Source organism: Solanum verrucosum, unplaced genomic scaffold (assembly GCF_900185275.1).
Source record: "Solanum verrucosum unplaced genomic scaffold, falcon-dt-bn FXZP01000121.1, whole genome shotgun sequence".
NCBI lineage: Eukaryota > Viridiplantae > Streptophyta > Magnoliopsida > Solanales > Solanaceae > Solanum > Solanum verrucosum.
The window spans coordinates 1,191,984-1,205,564 of NW_026020509.1; the positions used below are offsets into that span (position 1 = coordinate 1,191,984).

At 33.7% G+C, this 13,581-nt stretch overlaps 2 protein-coding genes across 3 annotated transcripts in view; one reads left to right on the forward strand and one right to left on the reverse strand.

Moving 5' to 3' along the window:
- Window positions 1–13,581, forward strand: part of LOC125809614 (protein transport protein Sec61 subunit gamma-1-like) — a 132,902-nt gene that overhangs the window by 35,720 nt on the left and 83,601 nt on the right. The window lies entirely within an intron of this gene.
- LOC125809597 (SUMO-activating enzyme subunit 1B-1-like) lies at window positions 6,175–13,042 on the reverse strand. 2 transcript variants are annotated; one of them, XM_049489191.1, is made up of 11 exons: window positions 12,893–13,042; window positions 12,540–12,634; window positions 10,342–10,393; window positions 9,887–10,082; window positions 9,380–9,459; window positions 9,158–9,274; window positions 8,868–8,918; window positions 7,516–7,582; window positions 6,706–6,809; window positions 6,515–6,619; window positions 6,175–6,422 (listed from the first exon to the last, which is right to left on the reverse strand). In XM_049489191.1, exons 2-11 carry the CDS (start codon window positions 12,626–12,628, stop codon window positions 6,321–6,323), a joined length of 963 nt encoding a protein of 320 aa, XP_049345148.1. In that variant the 5' UTR covers window positions 12,629–12,634; window positions 12,893–13,042; the 3' UTR covers window positions 6,175–6,320. The 2 variants fall into 2 exon arrangements, with proteins under 2 accessions (XP_049345148.1, XP_049345149.1); XM_049489192.1 differs by having other exon boundaries at window positions 6,706–6,803; window positions 12,893–12,984.

The window sequence follows — 13,581 nt, forward strand, 5'->3', positions numbered from 1 at the left end:
TTGTTATGAAATGGAACAAGTTAATGAGGTTCCTTGTTCTGCTGGTTGATCAATTATGTGTACAGAAAATGTCGAGAAGGAAGTATAGTAAAATGATCTTTAACCTCTCGATATATAATAAAACTACTGCAAATTCAAATTTGTTTCTCATATTTTTCTCCATTGTAAAATTATCATTACTTTAACATTGTTTTCCGCTACCACTATATAATGCATTGGTCCATTATCATTTTAAATTTTGTGTCTACTCAAATATCATCATATAAAACTCAATAGAGAAGATTTAAAATCGAAAAGATGTAGTACAATTTTCGTTTGGAAGAGAATCATGAGATCTCATGCTCAAATTCCAATAGAGACAAAAAATATTAGGCGGTTTCTTTTCTTTTGTCCCAACCTTAGTGGATAGAGTTATCTTATACTTGTTGGTGGTGTGAGGTGATAAATATTTCGTGAAATTAGTCATGATACGTGAAAGTTTATCTGAACACTATGATAATATTTTTTTTTTGTTTATGAGCCTATGAGGTGTATGATACGATACAAAAATGAATTAGACTCGGGGTGTGTTTGGTATGAAGGAAAATGTTTTCCTAGAAAATGTTTTCTTGGAAAACAAGTTGGATTTTGACTTATTTTCCCATGTTTGGTTGGTAAGTAGAAAATATTTTTTTTTTGGGGGGGGGGGCTGGTAGGGGGTGGGTGGGTGGGTGGGGGGGTCGAGGGTAGGGGTGAAAAAATGAAATTTTGAAGTCGAAAATATTTTTTTAAAACAAACTTAAACTTTTTTTTTTTGGGGGGGGGGGGGGGGGGGGGAGGGCTGGTAGGGGGTGGGTGGGTGGGGGGGTCAAGGGTAGGGGTGAAAAAATGAAATTTTGAAGTCGAAAATATTTTTTAAAAACAAAACTTAATATTTTTTTTTGGGAGGTGGGGGGGGGGGGGCTGGAAGGGGGTGGGGTCGAGGGCAGGGGTGAAAAAATGAAATTTTGAAGTCGAAAATATTTTTTTAAAACAAACTTAAAAATTTTTTTGGGGAGTGGGGGAGCTGGTAGGGGGTGGGTGGGGAATGGGTAGAGGGGTCGAGAGTAAGGGTGAAAAAATGAAATAATATTTTTTAAAAACAAACTGAATTTTTTTTCTTTTTGAAGGGGGTGGGGGCTGATAGGGGCTGGGGGGGCGAGGGTAGGGCGTGGGGGGTAAAAAATAAAAAATTGAAATTAGAAATATCTTTTAAAAACAACTTTTAATATATTTTGGGAGGGGTGGTGGTAGGGGGTGGGAGTAGGGTGAGGGTGGGGTAAAAATATTGAATTTAAAAACAAACTTTTAAAATTTTTTTTTGGGGGGGTGGGTTTGGGGGTTGGTTTGAGTGTAGGGACAAAATAAATTGATTTTTTTCAACAATTTTTTTTTTAATTGGAAGTTGGAAGAGAGTTTGGAAAATGTTTTCCTTAAGTTTTGAAGGGAAGTTATTTTCCTTAAATTTGAGGAAAATGAGTTGATTTGGAAAACATTTTCCAAAACATTTAACCCAACCAAACATGAGAAAATTGAAAAACATTTTCCGGAAAATGTTTTCCTTCATACCAAACACACCCTCAATATGGTCTCAAATGCCATCCTTTTCGTGAGATTTTCCAATTTTCTTTCAGTTGGATCATGGATGTGAGTGCACCAAAGCGTTGATGGAGTTAGGTGTATGTATATGCCTCTATTTTTTGTGTAAAAGGACTCGAGAATCATTTCCTTCTGAATGTCCTTTTTATTGCCCCCAATTCGACCAACCAATAAGAAGGGGGGCAGAGGAAGCGAGTTGGTTATGGATTCTATTAAACTCAATAATTTTAGTTTAAATTTTATATTTGTTGTGAAAAATAACTTAAAAATTAAAAATTAAAATTTAAACATAATAAATTTAAAATTCTGATTCCGCTTTTGCCGCTGGGGAATTCAAAAGGAATACTATCAACCAGAAAATGAATTTCAATAATTGTGTTCAAAACAGGCCATGCAATATACTTACCAGTATTATAGGCCGCACGAGCTAATAATTGTGAAGTTTTACGGGCACTACTTAATGGGTTGTGAATTGTGATGTACAAAACGAGAGTTGGTTTTTGTATGTCAATTATATATATCTTTTTAGTTTTATGTTTTTAATAAGAAATTTTAATTTTTCATATAAGAGATCTCAAAAAAATTTACTTTTCTTCTATTCAATTTATAAATGGTTAAGAAATCTCTTTTTGTTTCTTTTCTTTTAGAGGCCAATAGATCTCATTTCACCCGCCATAAGTCACAGTTGGTTAACACTTTATTTTGGACTACAAATAGTAATAATAATATATTATTATTTTAACCATAATAGTAATATTAATATATTTAAGCAATTCCAGGAATATTTCAAAAAATGAAAAATTTGTGAAGTAGAGTCGTAATATTGTATCTAAACTGTGTTTTTTTAGCATGATGTTTTTATTTTGGTTTGTACGCCACTTTGTTCATAGGAGGGGAATTTCTGCTTGATATGCAATATATATATATGACATAATGATGATGAATATGGCAAGGATTATTAAAGAAAAACACATTTTTTTATAAAAATGGAAATTAGGTTAACAAATGATTGAAAAGAAATCTTTAGAAAATGCAATCTGAAAGAAACATAATTGAGTGAAAGGGACCTTAATTAGATGTTTTTGTGTTATTTAGATATTTATCATCAACCACTACCTATATATGTCGTGGAACACCATTAGCCAAAAGCCCAAAACGTAATTTATATCAAAATGTCCTAAATTATTATCTATAAATCCACCAACTTAACTACTTTTCTTTCATATATATATATATATATTACTCCATCTTTTTCTCCCTCCAAAACTAGGGTTTCCTCATTATACAACTACCATGGTCATGGTAGCCAATAGTATATTATATTCTTGGTCTCTTCGTTTATTCGAAAGAGGGATGCAACACGAGTACTTTCTCATGGGATCACCCCCTTAGTATGTTATTTCTTTGAAAAGCTTCTATTAAGATAGGAAATTCTCCGATAAAGCTGCTAATATATATCAGGTGAACTCCTATATTCTTGTTCATGCTTGACTTCACAATTATGAGGAATTCGGTGCGATGTTATGGAATTGTGATGTTGGAATGGCTCAATCTAATAAAAGTTTCCAAACATTTTTGGTTATTTTAATTTGATTGAGCCGTGCCAATATCATATTTTCTTTGTACAAGAGTCTTGATGTATGCTTTTTAAAAAGTACTTGAAATATTCTTGTAGGTTAAAGTTTGATTGCAGATTTACTCATATTCCAAAAGTTTAGTGTGTGTTCAGAAAATGTTTTCTTAAAAAATATTTTTCGGAAAATAAGTGAGTTACTTATTTTTTTTTGTGTGTTTTCAGTAAAAAAATATTATTCTAAAAGTATTTGTAAATAATTTAGACAAACAATATGAAAGGTAGGGGATGTGGGGGTGGTGGGAATAGGGGCATAAGGTTGTAGGGGGTAGGGTGAAGATAAGGCATGCTGACGGGAGAACATAATCAAGGTGGAATGCTACTTGTAGAACATGTTTACGTTACCCTCATTTTTAAGGATCCTGTTTTCCTAGAGAAAACATTTTTCAAAATTTTGACCAAACAACATGAGAAAATCAGAAATTATTTTCCTCAATACCAAACACACCCTTAATGTCTTTCAATTTTTTTCCAATTCTTTGTTAGTGGCGTTTACATAATTTGTATTGTAATCGTATATTAATATTTGAAAAGGTGAGCAAATGAATAAAGTATTAGGAGTATAATGATGAGCAATTCCATTTTTCATATTTATATCAATATTTTCATTTTTCTCATTATACTCAATATTTCCATTTTTTTCATTATACTCAATATTTCCATTTTTTTCATTATCTATATAACATCATGACACTGCTTGGAACAAGGTATATCCTTCCTAGACTTCTGTTTATGAGATATTTGAAAGGAAGAATCTTTTTTTCCCTTTTTTTAGGGTCTTGATTTTGGCCAAATTTGCCAACTTGTTCTTCTTGGATCATATATAAAGATGGTATATTTTTTTGTTTTTTCTTCAATGTTATTGATTATATTCCTAATTAGGTATCTATCAAACTGTCAAATATGTCATATCTCTCATGGTACCAAGTCAGTAGTTTGGTGAATAAATAATTTTTTATGTATATTCATATGTATAGAATCGAATATTTTTATTCCAGACAGAATGACATGATTAATAATTGGAAGAAGACTGAAATGGGAATTGAGAAAAATATTTAAGTTATATGAACTTTGTAAAAATATTTTATTTAAAAAAAAAAAAAAAACATTTCAGATGCTAATATTCGAATGGATTTCCTTTTTAAAAATAAAAATAAAAATAAATAAATAAAACAGATTCTGCATATCCTTTAAAGAGTATAAATAAATAAACATCTAATAGCTAGGATGCAATTCCTTCTCTCTCTTTTTTTTCTTTTCTTTTTTGATGGTGTAGGTTGTAGCTAGATAATTAAAAAAATTGCCTCATATCTTTGAACTTTTTGATAAATCTATCTCAAGAAGAAGTCACATTTTAATAAATATATTAATTTTATCCTTAGAGTTTTTTTTTGTGTGTGTGTGGGGGTGGAGGGGGACTTGGGAGCTCTTGTGAAATGTTTCAATCCTCGAACTCGAAGTATATGAGTATATATTTATGTATAAGCATTTTATATATATTTCTATACACTTGTGTATATGATCGAACATATTATGTATAATGTTTTCCTCCCATGTTCAATATAGTATAATGTTATATTAGGCTACGTGACGTAATATTTTGGGTTGTATATTTTTTAAAATTTGGTGGAGATTTGTTCATAGAACCAATTACAACAGAATTCACAATCCGATGGATTTGCAGTTGTTTATTTTTCGGTAAAATATATCCACATCAAATATTTATATCTTAGATGTATCAGACATGATATGTGTTTGTACACCATTTCTTTCACTATAAAACTATGATAAATTATTATATATTTTCACCTTGTTAAATTACTTAATTATGATAAATAAATATAGTTTGATATAAATATTTGACGGGTTTTTCCAATTTTATTTTTTTCCTTGAAAAATTATCTTAAGCATTGGTTGTGTCAAAATGTTAGAACAGATGAAATTATAGGTCGTTTGAATTATTTGTTGATTAGTAGGCAATCGAACACTGTCTTAATATTAGCCTAGTTAGGTAGTTTTTGACTTTTGATATTAATTATCATTTGTTGTTTACTATATTTAGGTGATTGTACCTTATTGTTGATTTTACGATTCCTTGTTTGTATGCTCACATTGCTTTCCTATGAGTTATCATGTTTTTCTTCACTGTTGTTTTTTATTTCAATTACTGATTTGCTTCACTTGAGCCGAACCTCCAAAAAGTAGAGAAAAAGTTTGCATACACTCTATCCTCTCGAGATTCCATTTCGTAGAATTTCACTGGACTGGGTATGTCGGTGTAAAATCTTGTCCATTTTAAGTTCAATGCTATCTTTCAGCAGTACAAATATTAAATAACTTTGTTCAAGTGAACATGTGAAAAAAATATCATGTTGTTGTTTAGTTGAGTATTTCTTTAATACAGTTATAAATTTAGGGTTCAAATCAACTTGTGCATCTCTCGTTGGGTAACCTTGTCCATCAAAATTGGAGAAACGAAAATAAATCACCTTGTGTACTACTCTTTAGTTGAGTAATTTATATACTCTTAAAGTCAACTTTTTTTATTTAGAGTAACAATTATGAAAAACTTTTCAATGTGCAAAAGTTTATTTGTATTTTTAAAATCCAATAGTGTTGTTCTATTCTCTAAAAGATACTAATCATGAAGCAATCATCAACAAAAAGGGCAAAAGGGAGGGTGATGGTCACAACTCACAACTTCACTTTGCACCACTTCTTAATATTTAAAAGTTACAATCCACCAAAAGATCTTCCCCTTCAAAAGAACAACAGCATTATTCACAACTCACACAGTTTTTAAATAATTTAATTTCTTTGGTTGCTAATAGCCTGTTGTGTACAAGTATTTCTGTTAAAATATCATGATCATGTTGGAATAAGAAATAAACCAGCATATGATGTTTAACCGAAGTGCAATCAGATTAACACTCAAAAAACTGAACTAAGTCATATCAGTGAGATAACATATGGTTAGTTGAGTAATTACATACTGAAAGTTCATCCATAGGAGACAAATCCACAAGTAAGGTTAGCATTAATAAAGAGAATTTTTACCACAAGCCACTGATTATCCTGATATGTCCTCTATTATTCCTTTGCCATCCATGGCATCAAACAAGAAAAAGTTTTTAAGAGGATCACCTTTTCCAGATATTGCTTTTATAACCTCCTATAAGGATAAAAACAACAAAAAAAAAACACATAAGCGAAAAAGTCGAGAGGTGCCAGTAGTATTTTTGAACAAGGCAGCAGCATAATCACCTGTCCAAGGACTCCTCCTATAATGGCACAAACTGGAGGAAATTCAACTCTAGCTGCTAACAACCTTTGCAGGAGAGGAACCGGTATCTGAGATTCATTTATGCACTGCAAATCAAGAGGCAATTTCGTTAAGGACTTGGAGGTGATGCATTACATTAATATATTTGTGCATATCGAACTCTGGAATATACCTGTGCCTCACAAAGTTCCTTCCTCAACTTCAGAACATTTGGAAGGTCATCTGCAGAAGTATCTTGAGGATTTCGCTTTTCAAGCACTTCAAACCTCTCTAGAACTGCAAAGAGTTACCAGTCCACAAGTCAAGGACAAGACACTTGAGTAAATTTACTGTTTCACGTATGCATCAAAATGTACATTAGTGGGCTTCCTATTACTTTGTCACCATAATAATTTCAGTGAAAACCAACACCAAGATAGCTGCTTAATTATTTTTGGGGTCCAGGCTACCGAAGAATGGAATATTACCTAGATCGCTACCACTCAACTATAATCACAACAGATAATAGAACTTTTGTAATTTCAGAAGGCCACATCTATCATATGTGAGGAAGAACACAAAAATCATAATTCTGGAAAGCACCCTGTCATATTCTCATTGGTAATTGATGCTTTTTTTGCAGCAAATTATTAGAATTTGAACACCAGAAATAGGTAGTTATCTTGTAATATGAGCTTGTAGATTAGAAGAATGGTGGTTGTGGGAAGGGGAAGACCAGGAAACAGTGCTGCACCCTCTCTAAAAGTGAGCGCATTGGTTCACGTTCTAAATCCCTAATATCAAAGTGGAAGCAAAGATCCTGAGAACTTAGACATGCCATGTAGTGATTGGGTCTGACTGCAACCCACTAATCTCTCTCCCTGTTCTTGTAACTACATAGCTGAAATTCACATTAACATTCATGCACCAGATAGCAAAAGTGGATTTATAGAGCATCTTTAAATCTGCATAAGAAATTACAACAACCAGAGAAATAGAGTACCTCTCATGGCAAAATATAGCTTTGACGTTCTCTTGGGTAGAGATCTCCAGGGGACTGCAATGGCTTCCTGCAGAAGAGTAGGTAAGGCAATTGCCATTTGAAATGAAAATCTTATGAAATACTCTGGATCACAGAAAACCTATTAACTTCAGGTTAAGAAACCATCACAATTTAGTAACTCCGGAAAGACCACCTATTTGTTTATTTACAGGGTACAGCACGAATTCATAAATAAGCTCTACCAAGGATTGCCAAGCATTTGGTACTGAGTTTCCTCCACCCTTTTATCTGATTTTGAATGTTAAAGGAGATTACAAGAATAATTAGCATATGTTACATTGTTGTCTCTCTTTAAAGCATATTATGCCTTTAAACCTCTACCTGTTCCAAGGAATTCCATACTAACTGGTCTATTTTTTGGGGATTGTGAGATCCTTTAAGATTTCAAATCTAGATGCAATCATTATGTCTACAGTTATGCTCGAACTGGCATTGCAGGACTTCATCAGTGCTAATACTGGACATGGAAGCGCGTTAAGGTGGATTATTTGATGTCTGGTGATGGTCGTGAAGAAAATGGAAGTGATGAAACACAATGCACCTTAGAACCCACCAAGCAGGTGTTGAGGTGTTCACCAATGGAACTGATAATGGAAATTGTAAGGATGTTGTCTCTAGGTCGAATCAATTCTATAATTAAACTACTATATCTAGGCAGATCGTTAGGAAATTCTTGTTACTTTGAAATGAGAAGGTTACAATCACCAAAAACTTCGCCCAACTCTATAGACAATCACATTGCAGCTACGTGTTGCCATTTAAAAGCTGCCAGATATGGGGACAAGCTTCAAAGCTGCCACATAAATGTTAGGATGTTAAGCAGATGGATATCATCTATCAAACTTTGAATAGTGTCGAAACAAGGTACTTAAAGGAAAAAAAAAGTAGTGCTAACACAAGATTTAAAGGGAAAATCATGTTTGAAAACATCATAGACATTAGGCAATGATATAAACCACCATGCAGCTGGACTGAAGCAAATTGATCTGTTTAGAAACAACATATAGAGATCCATACGGTTTCAACTATAAAATGTGAAACAATAAGTGGCTGCAATCACCTATTATTCATTAAGCATACATATGCTTTCCACTAAGCAGATATAGTTGTCATTAACTTAGGTGGAAAATCCCCCAAAGGGATAATGACTTCGACATATCTGATATTTGCTGAGACTGCAATCTTAAAATAAAAAATATGGATAAGAATATATAATCTCATCGATAGTTGAGTAACAGCACAACATCTAAACAGGACCATATTTTCTTTATTGATACTTCGATGCAGCATACCTCAAAACTCGGATACTGTAGTTGGCATTCAATTGTTTCTTCTTTCTTTTTCTGCAGAAGCATAAGAAGGGATTTAAGAGCTTCATCAGATCTAGCAATATGATAAGCAAGATATAGGCCCTCAAGATAAAAAGTACACCTATGTGTGGAAAGGACTAGATTGAACTGAAGAAAAGGGTCAAAAGAAGATAACTCAAGCTGTATAATCATTCAACATGGAGATGCTCTATCTGAGGATTAAATCCAACTGGACCAAAGGAGACCTAAAAAGAAATCAATATGGTTGTAACCTTGGAGTAGCTGTAATTCTGCAAGTCAACAAATATCTCACCGCATGAATCTCGGCATTTTACTGTATAAAATGCGACACGTCTTGGCAAATTGCGACACTTCGCATTGACCGATTTCTGCATAGGGAGCATTATCAAAAGTAAAATCATAGAAAAAAAACTAGTATTTTCATTGGAAAAATCCTCTAATTTATTTTCAACAAGCAAGAAGAATGTCCATACTTTCGTCAGAAGCGAGCAACAACTGATGACAACAGCATCAAACTTCTGAAAGAATTCAACATCAAAGTTGGCCAGATCACCTAAAGATATAACATATGAGACATAAGAAATGAAATCTTAAATGCTTCGACACAATCTGATTCTGACATTGGATAGATATAAGGTGCTTAACATGCACCTGACACTGCATATCATGAAAACCAAATAGAAAATATAGCTAAGAACTTGAGTCGGTAGTGAAATGTTAGGAACTTTCTTAATGCACCTTTTAACATGATTTGAGAGTATAAAAAGAGTTAACAGTCTGATAAGCGTAATATGCACAAATGCATAGCAGTTATATGTGTTAGGAAAAAAGAAAAATAAGTGGCAAATTAAGCTAGCTTAAGAAATCACTACCAGATCAAAGAACAACAAAAGCGGAAATGCACTGGTGTTTGATGAGTTAAGAGGAACAATGCAGGTTAAAGAGTTTGTAAATAACTTACAGTACAAACAGATCCCAACCTTTTTCAACAGAAACAGAAACCATAGGGTTGAAATCTTTCAGTGATTCACAACAAAGCTCAGCAAGTGATTTCCCACGGGTCACATTTTCATCAGGAGGAACTAAGAAATTAGCAGACAATAGCTCTTCTGTTACAAGTCGATCATCATTTAGCGTCAAACTACCGACTCCGGCTAAGACAATGTTCTTGCAGAACTGGGAAAGAAAAAAGAGAGAGAAGAAGTTAGTATAATCTGAAGTTCCTCATTTTTGAATTTAGCATCTGGAACTGAAAATATTATATTAAAACTTATCCTATCAAAGGGCCAAGAAGCATGATATACAGTTTATGCTTTGGACATAATCCAATTCCATCAATAACAAACGACTGAAAAGTTCTACTGATAAACAAGCATAGTAACTACTATGGCAATAAATATTTACTCCAAAAAGTGATTAACTGGTAGAATTGTACCTCAATAACAGTCCCTTTCAGTCCACTGACAAATATATGAGATTTGCTCAACCTGATACAAATAATAAGATAGTAGAATTTTTTATAAAAATGAAAGAACTAGATGGTCTACCAGATATCTATCTAAAATATTGTGTATGTCATTCCCTTGAAGATAGAATACTGCTTTTAACATTAAAAGTAAGTCATAGGATGAGCACACATTCCATTTTCCCTTCAAGTGAACCACAGGGACATGGGTGTCCCTCTTCCTTCATAACAAGTTATACTGGAATAAATTCTACACACGTTAAATGGGCATAAGTACAAGAATCAGATTCAGCTAATGAGTAGGAGTATGTTCAAATTTCAGTAGGCACTTGTAGTGTATTTTGGAGGATACAAGTACCATTGCAAAAGTCACGATCTTGACAGGTAGGCCAAGAACAAAGGAATCCATGCAACACAGAAATTTACACCTTTGCTCCTCACCTTAGTTTGAAGACATGTACACTAAACTATAGATGAGGCCAACCAGAAATCTGTCACTAAACAGAGAACTTATATGCAAGAGTGACAAATGTAGCAGTTAGCAAGTCTACTTGGTTTAACCAGTCAACCAATTAATGATTCCTCGATCACACACTAGTTGCAATAGGCTATGTCAAATTGTCAATCAACATACAAATCTTCAATTGGTATCATCTATATGGGTTCTTTACTTCCATTTTGCTACCAACTATAATAGAAGTATAGAACATAAAACCCTGTCTTCCTAAACATACAGAAAGCACTGTTTTAGGAAAAAAGAAGCATTCAGATTTGATGAAAATATTCAGCAGTATACAGAAAATCACCATCAGTTGGACTCGAACTAAAATGCACAGCTTATGTATTAAAAAGCCAACCAGAACTTTTGCAAACGAAGCATCAATATCTATTGAATCGCATCGATGGCACTACTGGGAGTTTCGCCTTTTGAAGCTTTAGTCACATAGAATGATTGAGCCATACCAAGTCAAAAAGACTTTGATGACTCAAGAAAGGAGTGTGATGGTACATAGAGATGACAAATAGGAAAGGCAAAGCAGGGTTGGACCTGTGATGCCTTGCTCTACAACAATTTTAACCAAAAACCTACAGTCAAGGTAAAACTCAATGAGTTTTACTGTTTTCGAAACCTTCATAGAGTGTTGACTACTCTCCTTAGTCCTTAGCTTTGTGGGACAACTAGAACAAGAGAAAATAGAGACACTATGTTCACATCTCCTAATCCTCAATTTCTCATGATCCATCTATTAATTGTTTAACTTACACTCCACCAAGAAATTAACGATATCACAAAACCGAGAAACACTTGCAGCATGCTAAAGTCTTTTTATAACACCCAATATCCTAACCTGAGAGCGGGTCACTCTTGCTAATTGTTTCCAATGCAGAGCCGGCGATGGCTTAATGAAGAAAAAGTAGAGATAGTAGAGGAATGGAGAACGAGGCTTTGCGTTGTGAAGTGCAGTGAAACTAAATTTCAACTTGACCCACCCATGACCCACCTCACTATAGAACAACACCATTCCTAGTGAAATCCCACAAGTGGGGTCTAGAGAGGGCAGAGTGTTCACAGATCTGGTAGAGAGGCTATTTCCGGAAGATCCTCGACTCGAGTATGGCAAATCAAAGTAGGAATGGAAGGGAAAAGAACGATACATTTTTCAAAAATCAATTTCTCTCCTACCCCACCTAGCACTGCTGGAGTATTCTCCTGTCTCACCCCATTAAGGCTTTACCTTGCCCTACCCCACCCCCACCATGTCCTGCTCCACTGCCATTCCTAAGTGGAAGAGGAACGACCCACAACCTAATCATCATAAACAATCTTCAAATTACCTCATTTTGTGTTAGTTATCTTCCATCCTCAGTCTCAATCAATTTTTCTTAAAAGTATCTCTACACAGCTACGAGGACCATGTTTCTCAACATATGTTCTAGGTAACTTTGAAGAGTAGACATTGACATTGTAAAGAATGTTCATACTACAGCATAACAAAAAAAATTGCTTGCCATAAGTGCATGAATATCCTGGTTCCACTATTGAACTAAGAACACTACGCTCATATACATGCATGTAAAGTAAACATATTTCCTCAACAACCATGTGTTTGTGATGCATTATCATACTGGTTGCCTGTGTAAAATGACAAATGAGTGAAGAAGAATACCTTCGCTGAGCATCAACACCCCAAACCCTAATTTGACGATCATATATGGCAGTTTCTTGCTCTGTCAATTCCTCACCTACTTTTCCCATTGCAACCTATAATTTCAGCAAAAAAACATACTAAGATAAGTAATAAAAACAGTACCGACAAACTTATAGCTCAATTCTCAGTTCAGCTTTGTCCATCTTCCTCGAAGCTCCTACTTTGAAACAGACTGAATTGAACTAAGCAAACAAACTAAATCTCGAGAAAATCGAGAGGTGAACAAAGCAAGTTTTTGGTGCATTAATCAAAGCAATTTATAAGCAAAACAAAGATGAGAAGTGAAAGAACAGGCAAAGGAGAGAGCTTACACTGTGAGAGAGACCGAGGAAAGAATTATTTTAGGGCGAAATCAGAAGAGAGCTAAGCATCAATTGTTTCCTTTTTCTTCTTTTTTGAATTGCAATTAGTTTGATCAAACTTATATAATTGCTTATGAAGTAGTATTTTTTTTTTTAAAAGAGAGTATTTTTTGGTGATCTAAGTTCTAACTAAGCAAAAAGAACGTATAAAGATATTACTATTTAACAATTTATTGTTTAAATATATAAATGTGATAAAGGATATTTTTAATTTGTGAAAAACTTTCATAATTTCAGTAAACAAATTCATAGGATAAGTGGATGAATCCCCACTTTGGATACACCCTTCATAATTTATTTTTATTTTTTTACTGTTGGACCTTGATAATCTCAGATATTTGCGTATGAAAGTGTTGTTCTCAGATATTTGTGTATGAAAGTGTAGTGTTGTGAAGACCTAGCATCAAGCATTTTCGCCTAATGTTTAGTATGATTTGTAGTTTGAAATATTTTTTTAACCTAAATGCACGTAAAAATTGATTAACTTTCAGATAGGTGCATCTGAATTAAAAAGTGATAATTTATTTTTCGATTTTCACCAATTCAACATAGGATTCAACATTCAAATATACTACATGCAATTCAAATGAGTGCTTAGCTTTGCGACCATTGAGGAGAATTGAGTCGATTTTCCAGAA

Excerpts from the sequence above, each read along its gene's own strand:
- LOC125809597 (XM_049489191.1), bottom strand. The coding sequence starts at position 12,628 with ATGGGAAAAGTAGGTGAGGAATTGACAGAGCAAGAAACTGCCATATAT. Across the intron at positions 8,919-9,157 it reads AGAATTACAGCTACTCCAAG|AAAAAGAAAGAAGAAACAAT; the intron begins GTTACAACCATA and ends ATGCTTCTGCAG. Across the intron at positions 7,583-8,867 it reads TACAGTATCCGAGTTTTGAG|GAAGCCATTGCAGTCCCCTG; the intron begins GTATGCTGCATC and ends ACTCTTCTGCAG.